Source organism: Theobroma cacao, chromosome 3 (assembly GCF_053813885.1).
Source record: "Theobroma cacao isolate CCN51 chromosome 3, ASM5381388v1, whole genome shotgun sequence".
NCBI lineage: Eukaryota > Viridiplantae > Streptophyta > Magnoliopsida > Malvales > Malvaceae > Theobroma > Theobroma cacao.
Window position 1 is genome coordinate 39,272,000 of NC_142641.1, and position 18,857 is coordinate 39,290,856.

General features: G+C 35.7%; 3 protein-coding genes across 5 annotated transcripts; 2 read left to right on the forward strand and 1 right to left on the reverse strand.

Moving 5' to 3' along the window:
* Positions 1–242: 242 nt before the first annotated feature.
* On the forward strand, positions 243–8,753 carry CPSF100 (cleavage and polyadenylation specificity factor 100). The gene is made up of 19 exons (XM_007038656.3): positions 243–473; positions 2,236–2,457; positions 2,549–2,717; positions 3,004–3,100; positions 3,347–3,473; positions 3,567–3,688; positions 3,825–3,919; positions 4,020–4,171; positions 4,364–4,421; positions 4,512–4,619; positions 4,966–5,218; positions 5,951–6,135; positions 6,268–6,360; positions 6,974–7,072; positions 7,520–7,651; positions 7,738–7,782; positions 7,874–8,041; positions 8,169–8,243; positions 8,369–8,753. The coding sequence occupies exons 2-19, from the start codon at positions 2,309–2,311 to the stop codon at positions 8,468–8,470; spliced, it is 2,229 nt and encodes a 742-aa protein (XP_007038718.3). The 5' UTR covers positions 243–473; positions 2,236–2,308; the 3' UTR covers positions 8,471–8,753.
* Positions 8,754–9,207: 454 nt separating this feature from the next.
* LOC18605582 (GPI-anchored adhesin-like protein) lies at positions 9,208–14,901 on the forward strand. Of its 3 annotated transcripts, XM_018117393.2 has the most exons (11): positions 9,208–9,877; positions 10,207–10,293; positions 10,462–10,560; positions 10,651–11,480; positions 11,582–11,670; positions 11,796–11,899; positions 11,995–12,085; positions 12,471–12,546; positions 12,648–12,762; positions 12,853–13,384; positions 14,127–14,901. In XM_018117393.2, the coding sequence occupies exons 1-11, from the start codon at positions 9,577–9,579 to the stop codon at positions 14,617–14,619; spliced, it is 2,817 nt and encodes a 938-aa protein (XP_017972882.2). In that variant the 5' UTR covers positions 9,208–9,576; the 3' UTR covers positions 14,620–14,901. The 3 variants fall into 3 exon arrangements, with proteins under 3 accessions (XP_017972882.2, XP_007038720.3, XP_017972883.2); XM_007038658.3 differs by having other exon boundaries at positions 10,462–11,480; XM_018117394.2 differs by having other exon boundaries at positions 9,734–9,877; positions 10,196–10,293; positions 10,462–11,480.
* Positions 14,902–15,440: 539 nt separating this feature from the next.
* On the reverse strand, positions 15,441–17,086 carry LOC18605583 (large ribosomal subunit protein eL36y-like). The gene is made up of 4 exons (XM_007038662.3): positions 16,968–17,086; positions 16,182–16,285; positions 15,735–15,934; positions 15,441–15,631 (listed from the first exon to the last, which is right to left on the reverse strand). Exons 2-4 carry the CDS (start codon positions 16,281–16,283, stop codon positions 15,598–15,600), a joined length of 336 nt encoding a protein of 111 aa, XP_007038724.1. The 5' UTR covers positions 16,284–16,285; positions 16,968–17,086; the 3' UTR covers positions 15,441–15,597.
* Between the last annotated feature and the right edge of the window lie 1,771 nt (positions 17,087–18,857).

Below are 18,857 nucleotides of genomic sequence, written 5' to 3' on the forward strand. Positions count from 1 at the left end.
TCCTCTCTCAAGGCAAACCGGTTGTGAAAATGGCCATACTTGTATGACAGTTTCATCCTCCGCATGTATTATGATATATTAATAGAAAAAACCCATACTTTATAAAATTGATTAAGCTCAGTATTTCATCTTTTTTGTTTATTTGAACGACGTCGTTTCAGCTCACTCTTTTCAAATCCTGTTGAGAAACAGGCACTCTCATTTCAAATGTTTAAGCGACACCGTTTAGGCAATCTTTCTTCTCCTCCAAGCTTTAGTCCATCTCTCTACTGGTAGAACCCCTGAATCTTTGGTTTTGCCTCTAAATCGAGTGGAGAATAGGGACGTCAGTTCGGGTAACCGCACTGTGTGGAGTATGCAACGAGAATCCTGTGTCCTACTTAGTCTCTACTCTCAATCGACGGCTTCAACTTCTTAGTCGACTGTGGCTGGAATGATCTCTTTGTTCTATCCTTTCTTCAACCCCTCTCCAGGTTCTTTTTCTTCTTTTTCTCTTTCCATTTTCACCGATGCCTTTTAATTTAATCAATCTCTAGAGAGAAAAAGAATTGTTTATGGTTAGTTTTCTGGGTAGCGCTGTTTCTCTACTGAACACTTTAAGCAGAGAAATCCGTGCAACCTGCAAAACAATTATGTCAAACGAGAAATATGAAAACACATTGAAATATAGGAGGAACCATCGGTAGCTAGATCATTAAAAATGAATTTTCCCTAGACGTAATATACTTATCTTGTTTTCCGAGTACTACCAAATGAAAGATCAATTAAAAACGTTTCAATTTCATTGCTGAGTTACACTTTAAAAATATATATGAAATAGATATTGAACGGAGGTGAGCTAGAACGAAGATAACAGATTGAAAAATCTTTCAAAATCAAACATGAGCTACCCATTTCTCTAATTTGCATAATTCTAGCATCCCCATTTTCCATTTAATCCTTTTGGCAGCACTGTTTTTACTCTGATTTGCTTATATAAATCTCAACAGCAAAACAAAAACATGAACAAAAGTATTCTGCCATAAACAACCTAAACTTCAAAACAAAAAAATTAACTAATTACCTATTTTTAAAGGTGAAAAGCTAAAAAAGTTAATTATAATTCCAATATTTCTAATTACACAAAGCCCCAAGTCCTCTAGGGCTTAACCCAACTGCTTAGCGCAGTTACTTTGAACTAAGAATTCCATTTCTGGTCAAAAACAAAACCAAACAAATAATAGTTAAACTTTCATTTCATGTCTCTTTTTGTCAATGTATATAAAATTACCTCAAATTAATTTCATAGTATAAATCAAAATCTCAGCAAACAGAGAAAGTTAAGATAAGATGCCACACTTTCATTATGTTCACAACAATATCTCTCAAAGCATAACTTCAGAAAAGTGCTAAAATTTGATCTAGGGCTTATAAATTAAAAAATAACAGTAAAATAAATTAAATTCATATAAATATTCTAACAAAAAAAATGTACAATTAAAGTTTGATCTGCATGCAGGCGATGAGTAAAAATCTGAAGTAAAAGGAGGAGTTGAAATAAAAACTTTACATGGATTAAAAAGAGGTAAATGATGGAGGAGATATTTTGTAGAGCACTAACCGTGAACTTTATATAGTTTGAGAGGCTTTTTCACTCTGGTGATCAATAAGGTTTCTTTTTCTCATTAGGCAAAGGAAACCAGATTTTAAGTTATTTATGAAAGGTCCCAAAATTCGGATCTATTTGTATTTGTCTCGATGTTAGTTTGGATTTAATTTTCTTGAAAAGAGGTTGGTGAAGAGCAAGGCTTTGCATGGTAAAGTGGAAAGTGAGGATGGGTGGAAAAGTGGAAAGAAAATTATTTTTACTAGTACCTGGTAAGACAGAAAAGTGAGAATCATTTTTCATTTTTATTTACAAAAAAAAAAAAAAATCCAATTAGAAAGATTTAGAGAAGAGAAAATGAGAGAGGTGTTAGTCAAGTTTTGCATATGTACAAGATTGTCAATCAGTTTTAACATTATATCTGAAGTTAAAAAGGGTATTATAATTGATAAAATAATATAAGTTTCATTTTCTTTATTTTTATTATAATGATAAAGTAGGTTTTTTTCGTTTATGCTAACAACATATCTTTTTAAATTACCTTTTTTTTTTATTTCATATTTTGCTCTTTCCAAATCTTTTAGGGAATAGGCATTCATCATTTCAAATATTTAAGTGACATGGTTTAGGCAATCTTTCTTCTCTTTCAGACTTCAATCCATCCCTATAACGGTAACACCCTGTTGGAAACCTGTGAATCTTTGGTTTCAAACCCAGTGGAGAATGGGGACATCAGTTCAGGTAACCCCACTATGTGGAGTATACAATGAGAATCCTCTGTCCTACTTAGTCTCAATCGACGGCTTCAACTTCTTAATCGATTGTGGCTGGAATGACCTCTTTGACCCCTCCCTTCTTCAACCCCTCTCCAGGTTCTTCTTCTTCTTCTTCTTCCACTTTCACCAATGCCTATTAATCAATCACTCTCTGGAGGAAAAAAAAAATTGACTGTGGCTCATGCAGGGTAGCTCCAACAATAGACGCGGTGTTGTTGTCGCATCCTGATACGCTTCACCTTGGTGCTCTCCCATATGCCATGAAACAATTTGGACTATCCGCTCCTGTTTATTCCACAGAACCAGTTTTCAGATTAGGCCTTCTCACTATGTATGATCAGTATCTCTCGCGTAAGGTGAAAGTTTTCTCTGTAACTTTATGTGTTTATTTTTTAAACTTACTGAGTTAGAGTTTCATTTCTATTCCACAATGTTTTAGCCATAGATCATTGGACACGGAGGCTATCACTTTGTTAGTTGATGTTGTGGCCATGAATTTGTCGTGTTTAGTACTAAAACTGTTGATTATGTTGATTATGCCTAAAGCCTGAAGTTAAACTTCTCTATTTATGGTACTAAAACTGTTTATGTTTTGTAGTGAAAAGTTTTATATTGACATGTTTTGCTATCTCTCAATCGCAGCAAGTATCAGAGTTTGAATTGTTCACCCTGGATGACATTGATTCTGCTTTCCAGAATGTGACTCGGCTAACCTACTCCCAGAATTATCATTTATCTGGTAAACCTTTTGCTAGTAATCATCTCAATTTCAACGTGATCTTTTTTGGAACTAGAGTAATCTTAAGTTCGATGTTCATTCATCAGTAAAAGCTCAAAGTAATTAATGTTGCATCACTTAGTACTATATTGTGGGTGGAGTGGACACTGTCTGTTTGGATGACGTCACTGCCCAACCCCTTAGTTTCCTCTGATTAAATTTTACTTGCTTAATGTATTGTTTTTGTTTCCATTACAATCTTCATAGGAAAAGGAGAGGGAATTGTGATTGCTCCTCATGTTGCTGGACATCTATTGGGTGGTACTGTTTGGAAGATAACGAAGGATGGAGAAGATGTCATATATGCTGTAGACTTTAACCGCCGCAAAGAAAAGTATATATGCTTACCTTTTATTTGATCTCAAATTGCAGTTCTATTTTATGCATAACTTTATCATTATATACTCAGATGATTGGGGTTTATCAGGCATTTGAATGGAACTGTTCTAGAATCTTTTGTTCGGCCTGCTGTTCTGATAACTGATGCCTACAACGCTTTGAACAATCAACCTCCTAAACAGCAAAGAGAAAGGGACAGAGATTTTGTAGGTAATTTGCTTGTTGATGATGAAAATTATTGCATCATAATATAATCCAAATTTGTTCGACCATCTTATGATCTTTTCTGCTGACTTCATGCCCGCACACTGGTCATACACCAAACTAAATTGAGATATTTCTGCAGATACTATCTCAAGGACTCTAGAAGCTGGTGGAAATGTGTTACTACCAGTCGATACTACTGGTCGTGTGTTGGAACTTCTCTTGGTTTTAGAAGAGGTTAGTAGGGATACTTGAGAAATGACAAGGTGGATCATTTTTATTATTCTTTTGCTTAGCCAAATTACTGATTGCAAAGTCTGAATCTTGATGTAAACAGCACTGGGCAATGAAGTCTTTGAACTACCCCATCTTCTTTCTGACATATGTTTCATCGAGCACAATTGATTATGTCAAGAGTTTTCTTGAGTGGATGAGTGATGCTATAGCTAAATCCTTTGAAACTTCACGTGACAATGCTTTTCTTCTGAGGTAAGGAGTCTCTTTTTATTCAAGTTACTGATACTTGCTAGTATTCTGTTATTATCAATTTTGCACTACCTATATGTATTCCTTAGTTTGTAACATTTATATGTGCTTAACAAAATGCAACTATTATGAATGGCTATAAATTATGTTTATCCTTATTCATTTAGATGAGAATGTATTATGCCAACATTGCAGGCATGTCACACTCTTAATCAGCAAGAATGAACTTGATAAAGTACCAGATGGTCCTAAGGTTAGTTGATTATACCAGTTTTGAAGAGCAGATTACCATGACCTTTCTCAGCCTAATATATTCAACTGTTGGCTTATATTTCTATTTTAGGTTGTATTAGCATCCATGGCCAGCTTGGAAGCAGGTTTTTCTCATGATATTTTTGTTGAATGGGCAGCCGATGTCAAGAATCTTGTGCTTTTTACTGAAAGGGGCCAGGTGACTTCTTTAGGATGTAGACTTTAAATTGATCATTTTTCTTAACTTTTCGAAGTCCAATTCATGCAGAGTTTGTTTAGAAGTATCTAATTCATGACCAATAGAGGTTTGTTTGCTCAGTGGCTGAAGGTTTTAAGCTCTTTGTAATTGTTAATTTGTTGTCAGGAATTATTTTGTATGCTTCATGACTGTCTAGTTCATTTTTTTTTTTTAATTTTTCACAGGTTTATAATTTGTTGAAATTGTTTACCTAGCATGTATATTACTATTTTGTATTGTCAAATGACAAAATTATCTCTTCTGCCTCATTATATGTACTTGCTTATACTTTGACCTGTATATGTAGTTTGGCACGTTAGCTCGCATGCTCCAGGCAGATCCACCTCCAAAAGCTGTTAAAGTCATGATGTCTAGGAGGGTTCCTTTGGTTGGGGAGGAGTTGATTGCTCATGAAGAAGAGCAAAACCGGTTGAAAAAAGAAGAAGCTCTAAAAGCTAGTCTCATCAAAGAGGAGGAATCTAAAGCTTCTATTGTGCCTGATATCAGTTCAAGTGATCCAATGGTCATTGACACTAATAATAAGCACTCTTCACTGGATGGTATTGTTCTTCCATTTCCTAAATGCTCATCAATGTAATTTTCTTCTGAGGACTGCTATACTTGTTGGGTGTTTTTGAGTGTTTAACCTATGTAGTTAATGCTTTTGTATTACATATTTTCATGTGCGTTTGAATGATTATCTCCTCTTCAAATTAGAAGAAGAGAGTGGCGTGCTTTGGGGTTTCACAACAAAGAGATATTATTGACATATGTTAATTGATTCTGAAAGGCCAGAAGATCTCCAAAATTGCTAAAATGCATTTACATGAATAATAGCCTTGTACCTCCATTATCCATGTGCATTCCTGATGTAGCATCAAGTAATAAACATGTCTCCTTAAATGGTTATGTGGTGATGTGATCTTTGTCATTAAAAGCTTATTTCAATTATAATCCCCTTGTCAATGGATGCAGGAGTTCCCCCTTCCCCTACCCTTATATATTTATTTTTTGATAAAAGTACTTGTGGTTGAGTTTGTTTATTTTCATTTTATTTTCATCGATTCTTGATGGTTTAAATTTATTTAGAAAGGAAAAAAATTCCGATAAGATTTTAGATAATAATAAACTATAGTTTCTTTCATCAATTTATCTCATTGAATAGTTTCTCCCCTCCCGATGAAGTATGTTTTGTGAGGTATGTTCATGATGTATTTTCAGCTGCTTGATGTATCTTTGCATCCTCATGTGTGTTCTCGGCTGATATCTTTTAAACTGCTTGTACTATGCAGGTTTAGGTCAACATGGAAGTGGATACCGTGATATTCTGATTGATGGATTTGTGCCCCCCTCCACTAGTGTTGCCCCAATGTTTCCCTTCTATGAAAATGCTTCTGATTGGGATGATTTTGGTGAGGTCATAAATCCTGATGATTATGTAATTAAGGATGAAGATATGGATCAAGCAGCTATGCATGTAAGTGCCTGCTTATTCGTGCCATCTGAACTTGATTACTTTAGACTGTTATATCTCTCTATTTTTATTCTGCTGCTCTTTGGGTTTAGAATACACTTGTCAGTTTGAACAATGAAACTGCTATTATCTCAGGTTGGTGGGGATATGGATGGAAAGGTTGATGAAGCCTCTGCTAGTTTGATAGTTGACACAACACCTTCAAAAGTCATATCTAATGAGTTGACTGTAAGTTGTAGTATAATTAGTTTGCTTAGACTTCTTATCATGAAGTTACTGGCATTTTTTGTCTTACTGATGATTCTGTTGGTTTTTTTTTTTTTTTTTTTGTGAAAAAATGGAAGCATCCGTGTTATCTTTTGAATAAGTTTCATTTACTTTCATTATAAAGGATTTTGAAGCCAGGAAAATGGATATGCTAGGATCATAGGAGCATTCATCGTTTTGTTTTATCACCTATGGTCCTTTAAGGATTCTGTGGATGCCTTCAAACTTTAATGTTAGGATTTGAGTTTTGTATTTTATGTTCTTACATCTTTTCCTTTTGTAATTATTATTCTCATTATTTTTTTCAGGGATACATGCCCTTTAAGAAGTCATTTTAGTTTCAATTAATATGTTGTACTTACATCAACATGAAATATTGAAATCTATTGCTTTATTCTGTTTCTTTTGTAGTTTTGTTACTGAACTTGAATTTGTTTATGTGTTTGTCTATGAAAATTTTAGCCATTTCTAAATTGTGTTTCATAGTTTCATTGTTTTGACAGCATCAAACCAGTCAAGCTGCAATACAATGAGTTTTGCCATTTACTGAACTGTGTTCTATAATGATGGTCAGGTGCAAGTAAAGTCTTCACTGATTTACATGGATTATGAGGGGCGTTCTGATGGTCGATCGGTCAAATCAATCCTTGCACATGTGGCTCCATTGAAGCTTGTAAGAATATTTCTTGTGCTGGGCCACTATATAAAATTCCTAGTTATATATTCGCCTTATCATCTTTATGGGCTGTCGATGTAAATGTTGCTCATGTTATTTGAGCAAGCAGTCATTTTCCTTGCATGGCATGCCATTAGTTGCCATGCATTTATGTCGTTAGTATGCTATTATATGTGGATGTGCCAGCTTTTCGCAGGTGGTTAATCCTGTGAGGTGGAGCATGTAACAAGTAGATTAAAGGCATTGATAGCTGTAGGATAATAGGAGACAGTTTCTCCCTAAATCTGTTATAGCCCAATCAACTTAGATACACCTCTTTGTTGTTTATGCCATATTCAAATGCTACCACATTTTTCCATTTAGATTTTTTTTAATTCTTTGATCAGGTCTATTTCATGGAGGTGCCTAATTTGTTGTATTAAAACATTATTTTTTCCCTTGCAGGTCTTGGTGCATGGATCAGCTGAGGCAACAGAGCATTTGAAGCAACACTGCTTAAAACATGTCTGTCCTCATGTTTATGCTCCCCAAATTGAAGAAACAATTGATGTCACATCTGATTTGTGTGCTTATAAGGTATAAATCAAGAATATGTATTTGCTTAAGTTGATCCAATCATTTGAGAAATCAGAATTCATTTTCTGACATTTTGTCTAACATAGGTTCAATTATCTGAGAAGCTGATGAGTAATGTGTTATTTAAAAAGGTAACCAATTTAATTTATCTTATGATGTTGATGATCATGGTTGAGTTATATTCAATCTCTGTCTCTTTGTCTAACATAACTAGAATTTTAGTTAGGAGACTATGAAATAGCCTGGGTGGATGCTGAAGTAGGGAAGACGGAAAATGAAATGCTCTCTCTACTACCCCTCTCGACCCCAGCCCCACCACATAAATCTGTTGTCGTAGGTGATCTAAAACTGGCAGATTTCAAGCAGTTTCTTGCTAGTAAGGGTGTCAAGGTACTGTTTGTTCATACATGTTTAAATATGTCACAAAAAGTAGATGCTTGATCTTAAACATCTTTTAGAGCCCAAAATCTTGAAACATTTAGCCCCCCCTTTAATATGCAAAGGTGTTTCTGTACAGGTAGAATTTGCTGGTGGGGCATTGCGATGTGGTGAATATGTGACATTGCGCAAGGTTGGGTTTGCAAGCCAGAAGGTGAGCAATTTGCCATTTTATGTTTGCTGTCCCAGCAAGCTGAGAAGACTATCATCCTGCTTAATTTTTGTATCAGCCATATTCCGTGGATGATTATGTTCTTAATCTCTTTGTTGCTTCTGTAGGGTGGGGGTTCCGGTACTCAGCAAATTATTATTGAAGGCCCCTTGTGTGAGGATTACTACAAAATACGCGATTATCTGTATTCCCAGTTTTATTTACTTTAAATTGCAGAATGAAATCTGGAAATGGGTTTCACATGTTCTCCGCCCTTCAACTGGTTCTGCTATTGAACCACGGCTTTTTCTGGGGCTTATAGAGGATGGAAGGCAAGGTTGGTGAGGCTGCACTTCATCTGCATCGGTGCAGCCCTACAGCCCCTTCTCTGAGAAAGAGTATTCATTTTGTTTGTTTCTCTGTTGAATATTGTGCTTGAATATACCATTTACTTATCCTAGAAAAATGTAAGGTTGTAGGATGGTATAATTTTCGTCTTGCTTTTGCACTTCACTTTTTGGGAAGTCGAGGTATCTCAGAATCTCTTTAAATAGTTGCACTACACACACACACACACACACATATATTTGCAATTCTCAAATTTGCTTTCCTTTTTTGGGTTCTAAGACAAATACTCAAATACTATCACTTGAGTGCAAATAAAAAAATTTCTGAAACAAAGCAACAATATAGTGAAGCCTCGTTAATCGAAGTACTATACTAGTATGAAAAATGAAGAATGAATTTAAGTAAATTACATAATTGTATTTCTATTTATAACATTCATGGGGAAATGTTAATATTTGAAATACAAAAAATATCATAAATTTTTTTTTAAAAAAGAAAATTTCTCCCCTTAATCCTGAACAATTATCAGCTTGAATAAAATAAATATTAAAATTAAAATGGGGAGTGGCTTGGGAGGTTAAAATAGTGGGGTAGGTGCCCGAACTTGAGTTCCGGTAGCTTGTCTTGGGTTTGTGTACAGTTACCCGTTTAGGCTTATACTACCTCCCTCGTTGAAAACGTTGTAAACAGATTTTGACATATTGATAAAAAAAAAGGGAAAAAAAAAAAAGAAAAACAGAGGGCACTCTCAAAGTGAGGCATCGTCGTCGCTTTATGATGATCATGTAGATAAAGAAAGATAACAAAAAATCCTCACACTTTTTCCTTTGTCTCTTCTTCTGTAATAAAAACGAACAAACCAAACCAAACCAACCGCAAACCCTAGAAGAAATCACCCTTCAATCTTCTTCTCCATCTCTCCCGGTTTTGTTTCAATTCAATCCAATTAAGCATTTACAAGCGGGGCGGAGTTTTTATTTTATTTCTAATGGCTTCTACTACTGCCACGTGGTCGCCGAGCTCTCCACAACTCCGCTTGGCTTTGCGTTGCAGGAATTGCAAGGAGTCAGGTGTGGTTTTCGTGCGGGCGCGGACGGGGAAGCTCGATTGTTCTTCTGTTCGCCTGCTATCTGTTTCACGAAGCAGGAGGAAGGGACTGGAACGCCGTCGTAATGGTGCTTTGTGGATCGTATCGGACTCCACAGCGGGGTCGGATACTTTTTCCGGATGGTCTGATTCGGATACTTTGGAAGATTCCGTAGACTCGAAAAGCAACGGATGGTTTGGAGGTATTAATTTACTATTCCTTTAATATACTTATCCAACTATAATTTGCTTAGCATGTTTTTTGCATTATATTTTTCTTACACTAAATTATTATTTAGTATCTGTCAATCAACGTAGGTGTTCCATAGAAATGAAGTATATATGTAGCAGATGATATTTAGGGATAGAATTTGACACTTGTATAATCTCGTCTTCTATTTTCAGGGTTGTGAAGAAGGTTTGGGCAAAGTGGGGGAATGGGGTGTTCTAATCATGCTTAAATGGGTTTAAATTAAAATCATTGGTTTCCATTTTATGGACTAATAACAATTTGTAAGTAGCTTGCTTTCAGGAATAATGGGAGCTGGATCAGCTGGACTTGTTCTGGTAGCAGGGCTTTCCTTTGCAGCTATGTCCCTTAGTAATCGAAGCACTTCCAGTAAGTAGTCTCTCTCAATTGCACTAGGTTCTGTTTTGTCATGATCTTCTATCTGTTTTTTATGCTGTTACTTTTCTCCTTTCTGTGTTCATTAGAGTTAATTTTGATGAAATTGGCAACCATCTCTCAAGCAGTAGTGATGATGTTCATACCATTTGTTGACCACAGGGCCAAAACAGCAGTTGCAGCCCTTAACAACTCAACAGGAAGTCTCATTGGCCTCTGATAATGAGAGTGATAAAATTGAGGAGAATGAAAGTGAGACAGGTATACATAAGGATCTTTCGTCACCTTCAGAATTTAATGACACTTCTACTGATAATAAACTTGATAATGATAATGGAACCTACTTAGTAGACAGTTACACATCCAATGGCAATAGTGCCACTAACACCGTTCCAAATCAAGAAGACTTGCAAACTGTTTCAGCTTTGGATGGAATGTCAGTTGGCCAGGACACAAGTCCAATATCTCCTAAATTGCCTGAATCTGACGTTGTTGGTGGCTTTGTTGTTGCATCAAGTCTTAGAGAATCAAATAGCAACTTTGATATCAATTCACCTGAAGCAACTTCTGAAATTGAAGACAAGTTGATTAATGTCAGAGAAACTATCGACACTAACTTGTCTGACCCAATAAACCTAGACAATGATCTCAACGAGGTAAAGCTTGGCTCAGAAGGAAAAGAGAATTATGATATCTCAGTGGATTCGACTTCTAGTTCCAATTCATCCAATGAGCCTGTGATTATAAGCATCTCCGATAGTTCAGAGTTAGAACCAATTTTAGAACCTCAGGCTGTACCCAGAGACAATCTGGATACTGTAGAATCATCTTCAACTGAAGAAAACCTTGAGATTAGCAAAATGTCGCAGGTCTCAGCTGAAATAAAGAATTCATCTCTGGAAGTGAACAACTTAAATGAGAGTGAGTCATCTGAAACAACCTCTGTGTCAGCACCAGCTCATCCATTAACAAATGAGCAAAGCAAAATTGATTATAATGAGATAAATGATAGCAAACCAGTTTTTGAATCTCCAACTCCTAGGAGTTCCTTCTCCCCTGCCGGTATACCTGCTCCATCTGTAGTTTCTGCAGCTCTACAGGTGCATCCAGGGAAGGTTCTGGTTCCTGCAGTTGTTGATCAGGTTCAGGGGCAGGCACTTGCAGCCCTTCAAGTTTTGAAGGTATCTCATTCTCTCTAATATGGTGAACAATTACAGTATAAGCCGCTGCAGATGATATGAGGACTTGCAACCTATTCCTCATATATCTGAATGTTTTCCAGGTTATTGAGGCTGATGTTCAACCTAGCGATCTATGTACACGTCGCGAGTATGCTCGGTGGTTAGTGTCTGCAAGCAGTGCTCTTTCGAGGTACAAGTGTCTTTCATATTACTCCTATGCATGGTAGTATGTTGGTATTTGGGAAATTAGCATCTAATAGCAATATAAAATAGGAAAGTTTGTACTTACTCGTAATACCTTTTTGCTGCTTGCAGGAATACAGCATCAAAAGTTTATCCTGCTATGTATATTGAGAATGTTACTGAACTGGCATTTGATGACATCACACCTGACGATCCTGATTTTTCATCCATTCAAGGTGAGAATAGGATGCCATATCCTTGGCTGTAATATTGGTGGAGTTACTTTCATTTTTGTTATAATCATTGTTGCTAATGGAATTGGATATTTCAGGCTTGGCAGAGGCTGGACTTATCTCAAGCAAGTTCTCAAATCAAGATCTGCTTAATGACGATCTAGGCCCATTTTATTTCTTTCCTGAAAGGTTATTACTGTTCACACATTGAATTGTGCAATATAAGCTGTCCTATTTAGCTTGATTATTGTTATCACCAACACAAATCTTTCCAGTATTTTATTTCCCTAAAGATTGGCAGGTTTTTTTTTTTTTTTTGTTTCTATATCTATGAAGATTCTCCATTGTTTTCCCGAAGTTGTGGTTAACCATTTTCATTTTAATTTATTCATAAATATGTTCATAGAACTTGTGCATAGAAAATGTAACTCTCTGACTTAGCCTGAATAAAACCTAAATAATGAATGAAAATTGCGTTGCAGTTTTACTTTTTCAGTTACTATTGCTTTGTTTTTGGATACAAGGCAGCTGTACTTCTGGCTTTTTGATTGGCTTCTCATTTTTGATGCTCCAGCCCTCTATCACGCCAGGATCTTGTAAGTTGGAAAATGGCCCTAGAGAAAAGACAACTCCCAGAAGCTGACAGAAAGGTTGCCTATGTTTGAGTTTGTTTATTTGTTCATTTCATCTTCTTTGCTGCATGTAGTTGTGAGTATATTTGGTATTAATTTTACCTTCGTGGTCAATATAGATCCTCTACCAACTTTCTGGCTTTATAGACATTAATAAGATAAACCCAGATGCATGGCCCGCACTTATGGCTGACTTGTCTTCTGGAGAACAAGGAATAATAGCACTTGCTTTTGGTAAGTCATCTTCAATCGTAACTACTTTCTCTAAGTTTCATCTTGATTTTGTTGATTGATATGCCTTCATTATTATTATTATCCTGACAGGCTGTGTGAGACTGTTCCAGCCAGATAAGCCTGTGACAAAAGCCCAAGCTGCTGTTGCTCTTGCAACTGGTGAAGCTTCAGACCTAGTAAGTGAGGAATTTGCACGTATTGAAGCAGAATCTATGGCGGAAAATGCAGTGTCTGCTCATACTGCTTTAGTAGCTCAAGTTGAGAAAGATGTCAATGCAAGTTTTGAGAAAGAGCTTTTGATGGAAAGGGAAAAGATCGATGCTGTGGAAAAAATGGCCGAAGAGGCAAAGCGTGAACTGGAAAGGTTAAGATCTCAGAGAGAGGAAGAGAATATTGCCCTAATGAAGGACCGTGCTGCTATTGATTCAGAAATGGAAGTTCTTTCAAGGTTAAGGCGTGAAGTGGAAGAGCAGTTGGAAAGCCTGATGAGGAACAAGGTAGAGATACAATATGAGAAGGAAAGGATTAGCAAACTACTAAAAGAAACTGAGAATGAAAGCCAGGAGATTGTCAGATTACAGCATGAGCTGGAGGTGGAGAGAAAAGCCTTATCCATGGCCAGGTAAGGAAATAAAGTTTACCATTCAGTGGTAGCATTTAAATTGATACACCTCAACGGGGAGGACTAGCAGCATGTTCTTCATGCAGACATAAATATATTCAAGGATAAAGACTGTGAGATAACTTATGTGTGTTCTCTTATACCTTGGTAGCTAAATAAAAAGGATGATACTCGTTCAATGCTCAATTGCTCATTTCATAAGAATTTGCATTCATCAGATCTTAAATGAACTCGCGCCTATTTGCTTAATCAATAAATGTCACCTTTGTTCCTAGGCAGAGCTAAGAACAATGTGTCAGACATGCTGTTCAATGTGTAATGAGTAGTATTGTCATTTTAAATTGCAAAAGTATTTTTCTTCAGAATCTGTGTTCAAACTGCAAAAGTTTTACCCTTTGCTAACTGCTAATCTAAAAGAGTAGGTAAAGTTATCGAGTTGAGATACACAACCTGGCTTGATTTTTATTATGAATTTACTTCTCTATGGTGATCAAATTAATATTTCTCCTGCAATCATAATCTGTTTCTGTGGAAGAATAAATCATGAATACTTTTAGCTTTTTTTGTTTTGGGTAATATCCTTTTGGAGATTCATTATTGCCTTCCGTTTTTCTGTCTCTATTTTGTCAGTCACTTGCCCACTTAATTTATCGAAGCAATGGGTGTTTACTCTTGTGCTATTCTCATTTGATTTTTAAAATGGATTACTCCTTATTTACGTTACAAAACCTCTATAATTCAGGGCTTGGGCTGAGGATGAGGCAAGAAGAGCAAGCGAACAGGCAAAAGCCTTGGAGGAGGCTAGAGATCGCTGGGAGAGGCATGGCATCAAAGTGGTTGTTGACAATGACCTCCGCGAAGAGAGTGTTGCAAGAAGTACATGGGTAAATGTTGGGAAACAAGTTGCAGTTGAAGGAACTATTAGCAGGGGTGAAATTTTGGTAGGCAAGCTCAAGGTATTGGCAAGTCAAGTAAAAGGGAAATCGAGAGAGTTCATCAATAAGATTGTTGAGAGGGTCCAGCATTTGATAGCGGTGCTGAAGGAGTGGACCTCCACGGCAGGTGCAAAGGCGGAAGAACTGACAGACAAGGCTATCTTGAAGGCCAGCGGATCAGTGCAAGAGTTGCAGCAAAGCACAGCCGGATTTAGTTCGGCCCTCAAGGAAGGTGCAAAACGGGTGGCAGGAGATTGCCGGGAAGGAGTTGAGAAACTCACTCAGAGGTTCCGAACGTAGTCCTCCCATTTTATTACTTTTTCCCCTTTCTTGGGCCCCAATAAACAAATTTTGCAGCTGAGAAGTATGTTGTTTATGTGATCTTCGGCCAATTCACATCAGTTCTTCGGCTCCAATAAACGAATTTTGCGGCTGAGAAGTATGTAATTCATGTGATCCTTGGCCAATTCGCATTAGAAGTGACGTAGTAATCAATTCAATGATGGGTGTAAAAGAAAGTGTACTAATAAATTAAATGAAATTTACTGCTGCTCTCTGTTCTTAGCAGTGTTACGTTTGGCATTTCATTGATTTGATCGAGAATTTAAAATGAAAATGTCTTGGTGAAGAAAATAAAATGAGTTAACAGATGAGTTCATTCATTTCGTTTACCCTAAAATCAAACCGCCCAACTTAGTTACGATTGTATCAGTCCGTTAAACTTGACGATTGGGAGCTTATAAAAGGTTTTATGGTAGTTCCAAATATTAATTGATTACCGAATTAATTTGGAAAGTTAATGAAAGTTTAATGCCCCAACGGAAAGAAAACACTGAAGCCTACCAAATTTCACACTCCGTTGAATCAGCAACTGACACAGGAACTCTACACCATTTAAGAAGGGCATGCCTATCTGTTTTATCAATGAAATAAGCTCTCAAAACTGCAGATCAATCGAAAACGACAAATTTCAATAGCTTAGGGTTAAGAAAGGTACAAAAGTAATTGTAATGGCCTAAGGGGCAGAACATCTCGAGGAATTTGGAGATCTGTGCAACCTTACCAAATACCAGAATTGCATGTAGATATGGTGATACATAAAATTCAAACAAACACGAGAATTTAAAGACATTACTTCTTGCAATTTCTCATCTCTAATTCAAATAAAACAAGTTTCAGCGCATAGGTTTTAGTCTCAAACAAAATACAAACCATGTTCTAAACAAACTTCTCTAACTGGTAAATGAGACCATCAAGAGCAAATCAAGAAAAAAAGCTTCACTTCTTCTTTTCTCCACCTCCAGGATGGGCCCTGCATGGAAGGAAAAGATTTACTACCATATTCTGATTGCAAAAACGCCACCTCAAAACATTAGACAATAAATTCTCGTTTCCCCTCAGATATAAGATATTACCTCATCTTACGGAGAACACTAGACATCTCCTCACGCTTCTTCTTTGCCCTCTTATGGGTTCCCAACTTTCTTTTAGCTACCTTGAGTGCTCGCTTGTCCTTACCAACTTTCAGAAGCTCAGTAATCCTCTTCTCATATGGTGCGAAACCAGCAACTTCCCTGATCAAGTTCTTCACAAAATGGACTCTTTTGCTAGTTTTCTGAATAAAATAGAGAAATCAGAACTATGCCTTCCACTAAGAAAATACCAGCTATAAAAGGAAACGCACTTCACTAAAAGTCCAGGCTGAAAGATGTCCTTCTTAAAGGATAATTACAAAGAATAACTACAGACTTAATATGGCAATTTAAAAGTATTGCTACTTTTACCCCATACAGTTTTCCCTTTCTCTTTTTCAATAAAAGACTATTACTACATAAGGCTTAATCAGTATAGCATCTACTTACTCCTTTCCGATTAGAGGGACGTGGAGCCAACTCCTTCTTGGTTACAATGTGGCCCTTGTTCAGTCCTACAAAGAGGCCACTATTTGGCTGCTTGGTAGCCATACCTGCTTAAGTAATACCAAATCACATACATAAATAAAATGCGAAACACGACATTCAAAATGCATTTAAATCATCTTTAAAACCCAGATCATACAACCACTCTGATTGAAAACCTGTTTTTAAAAAGGATTGAAAAATACAAATGATCTTAACTTAGGACTCGAACACTTAATTTTTGGTTCTCCATAAACCACTAAATTTCACAGGATTTATTATCATCAACAGTTAATCCAAAACAAAACCTAGGTGCGTATTCAAAATGTCTCAAGACCAAGATCAATAACTATATAACATGAACAATTTTACTTCGAGTGAAATGAAAATGGGCTTTAAAAGCTAAAGCATTAACTTCCAAAATGGAATTTAAAAAATCACCAAATATAAAGAATAGCATATAAAAAATCCAAGCTTATGACAAAATTAAACTCTGAACAGCCAAAATCATTAGCATCATAAAAACCCACCAATCAAAACAGAGCAGTTAATAAACAATCTTAAATCCTCTTCACTCGATGAAACCAGCTAAAGCAAATCAATAGCCGAGCTTAGTCTTTCATTTTACTAAAAACTAAAGCATTCTGACAGAAAAGTTTCTGTTTTTCTGTTCGGAACTTCGCTTCCTAAGCAATCAAATAAGAAAAATATTCTGCAGAGATCAAGAAGAAGTGAAAGAAGGAGATATACCTGTTGAGACGGAGACCTGAGGCGGAGTACAGACAGAAATTAGGGTTTTAGGTTTCTGACTCCTTTTATAGGCAGCCAGCAGCAGCTAGCAATTTTATAGCCCACACCCGGTAAGCCCGCTCAATTAGAAAGACCAATGTGGCACAAGTTGTGACCCATTCGGTCCAAAATCTTTAACTATTCTAGCTCTTGATATTCGGGCCTAGCCCACACAAAGCAAAACATTTGGTGAAGGACTTATTAATTGCACCCTGTCTGGCCCTAAAACATGGGTAAATAATCAAACTATAAAAGCATATTGGGTTCATGAAATAAAATAAGATAGTAATTATGAAATAATTGTTTTATGAAAATAAAATAATTATTATATAGTTTGATTCTCTGAAATAAAATAGGATAAAAATTGTTATTATAATTCGTTATGATGTTTGATTGGTAAAAATAGTTTTGAAATAATAAAAGAATTAGTGATAAAAAGATGAAAATATCATTTATTATAATATTAAATTTTTAATTTAAATTTTTTACATTTTATAATTTATAAAAAAAATATTAATAAATTTTAGATATCTAGATATTATTATATATAGAACTATAAGAAAAAGTTATGCTAAATGTGTACATTTGATCCAATAATATATGTATGTATTTTAAAATTTATGTTATAAAAGTTAGAGTGTCTCGGTGCTTAACACTCATAGTCATAGATGAGGTTCTTTTATATTATAGAGAATAATAACATTGCAAACAAGTAAAACGAGATGTGCTAAAAGAGACGAAGAGCAAGAAAGATTTGAGCAATTTTCGAAATACTAAATAATGTGATGGATGGGATAGATAAAATTTAGGAAATGTTGAAAGTAAATATAGCTAGAACAAGATGGAAAGAGCTTAGTAAGAGATAATATTTGGAGAAAAAGCTTAGAGAGTCTGTTGAGTTTCTAAATCATTTGATAAATTATCAAAATTCTATATATAAATAAAAAAGAAACATATTTACTCAACAACAATATGCACGTGACAGAAGAAAACATTACCCAATTATCTAGTAGGGTAGTGGATTTTTCAGATGTTCATGCTACTGTGGTATAATGGGTTTTGTGACACTCAGCGACTTTGTTTTTTTAAGAAAAGCACTTGTATCTTAAGTTATAATTAAGAAAATAATTTTTTAACTATCTCTATGTCTTAAGTCTCTAAGTCAAATTTTTAGAACTTCCCATAATTAAAATTAATTTAACAATCTTATCAGTTGTTTCGAGATTACTTTCATTATTTCATGCGGTAATGTAACTGTTCTATTTGTTTTGAACTACATTTTTTGTTTTTTGTAAATTTACATATTAATATTGAAAAAAATTATGTTACTATTCAAAATCAAATATCTACACTACTAAAAGAAAACAAATCTTCATGTATTCACCATCATGATTTCTTTTTCATAAATAGCCAGATTGTTGAATTGTAGGATAAAATAGCCAAACTCATATATTTTATAGTTATATCTACTTCCACCAACCAAATAACTAAGAGAATCTAAAAATATATACTAAGATAAGAAATAAAATGAATCGCCTGGACTTGTCAAGCCATGTATGCTGTGATGCAATTCGCCTTTTCCCTTCTTAAATCTCTTTATACTTGTCAAGCCATGTGTGTTGGGAAGAATTTCGAGTCATCATCCCTCCCCAGTCCCCTCCTTAAATCCCTTTACATTATCTAATTCTTATTTGCAAAGAAAAACCTGTTGCCGACCTCACGTTCTTCATAATTTCACATGACGCTCCCTAAGTCCCCCAAAACAGAACATAAAAGCATCGTCAAAGTGGCCAAGTATTCCATGGATTCGCAATGGCTTCACCCTTTGTGAGCTCACCTTCATTAAGCACA

Excerpts from the sequence above, each read along its gene's own strand:
- LOC18605582 (XM_007038658.3), top strand. The coding sequence starts at position 9,577 with ATGGCTTCTACTACTGCCACGTGGTCGCCGAGCTCTCCACAACTCCGC. Across the intron at positions 10,294-10,461 it reads TAGTAATCGAAGCACTTCCA|GGCCAAAACAGCAGTTGCAG; the intron begins GTAAGTAGTCTC and ends TGTTGACCACAG. Across the intron at positions 13,385-14,126 it reads AAAGCCTTATCCATGGCCAG|GGCTTGGGCTGAGGATGAGG; the intron begins GTAAGGAAATAA and ends TCTATAATTCAG.
- CPSF100 (XM_007038656.3), top strand. The coding sequence starts at position 2,309 with ATGGGGACATCAGTTCAGGTAACCCCACTATGTGGAGTATACAATGAG. Across the intron at positions 3,101-3,346 it reads CCAGAATTATCATTTATCTG|GAAAAGGAGAGGGAATTGTG; the intron begins GTAAACCTTTTG and ends CAATCTTCATAG. Across the intron at positions 4,422-4,511 it reads AAGTACCAGATGGTCCTAAG|GTTGTATTAGCATCCATGGC; the intron begins GTTAGTTGATTA and ends TTTCTATTTTAG.
- LOC18605583 (XM_007038662.3), bottom strand. The coding sequence starts at position 16,283 with ATGGCTACCAAGCAGCCAAATAGTGGCCTCTTTGTAGGACTGAACAAG. Across the intron at positions 15,935-16,181 it reads GTCCCTCTAATCGGAAAGGA|AAAACTAGCAAAAGAGTCCA; the intron begins GTAAGTAGATGC and ends TATTTTATTCAG. Across the intron at positions 15,632-15,734 it reads AGTGTTCTCCGTAAGATGAG|GGCCCATCCTGGAGGTGGAG; the intron begins GTAATATCTTAT and ends CCTTCCATGCAG.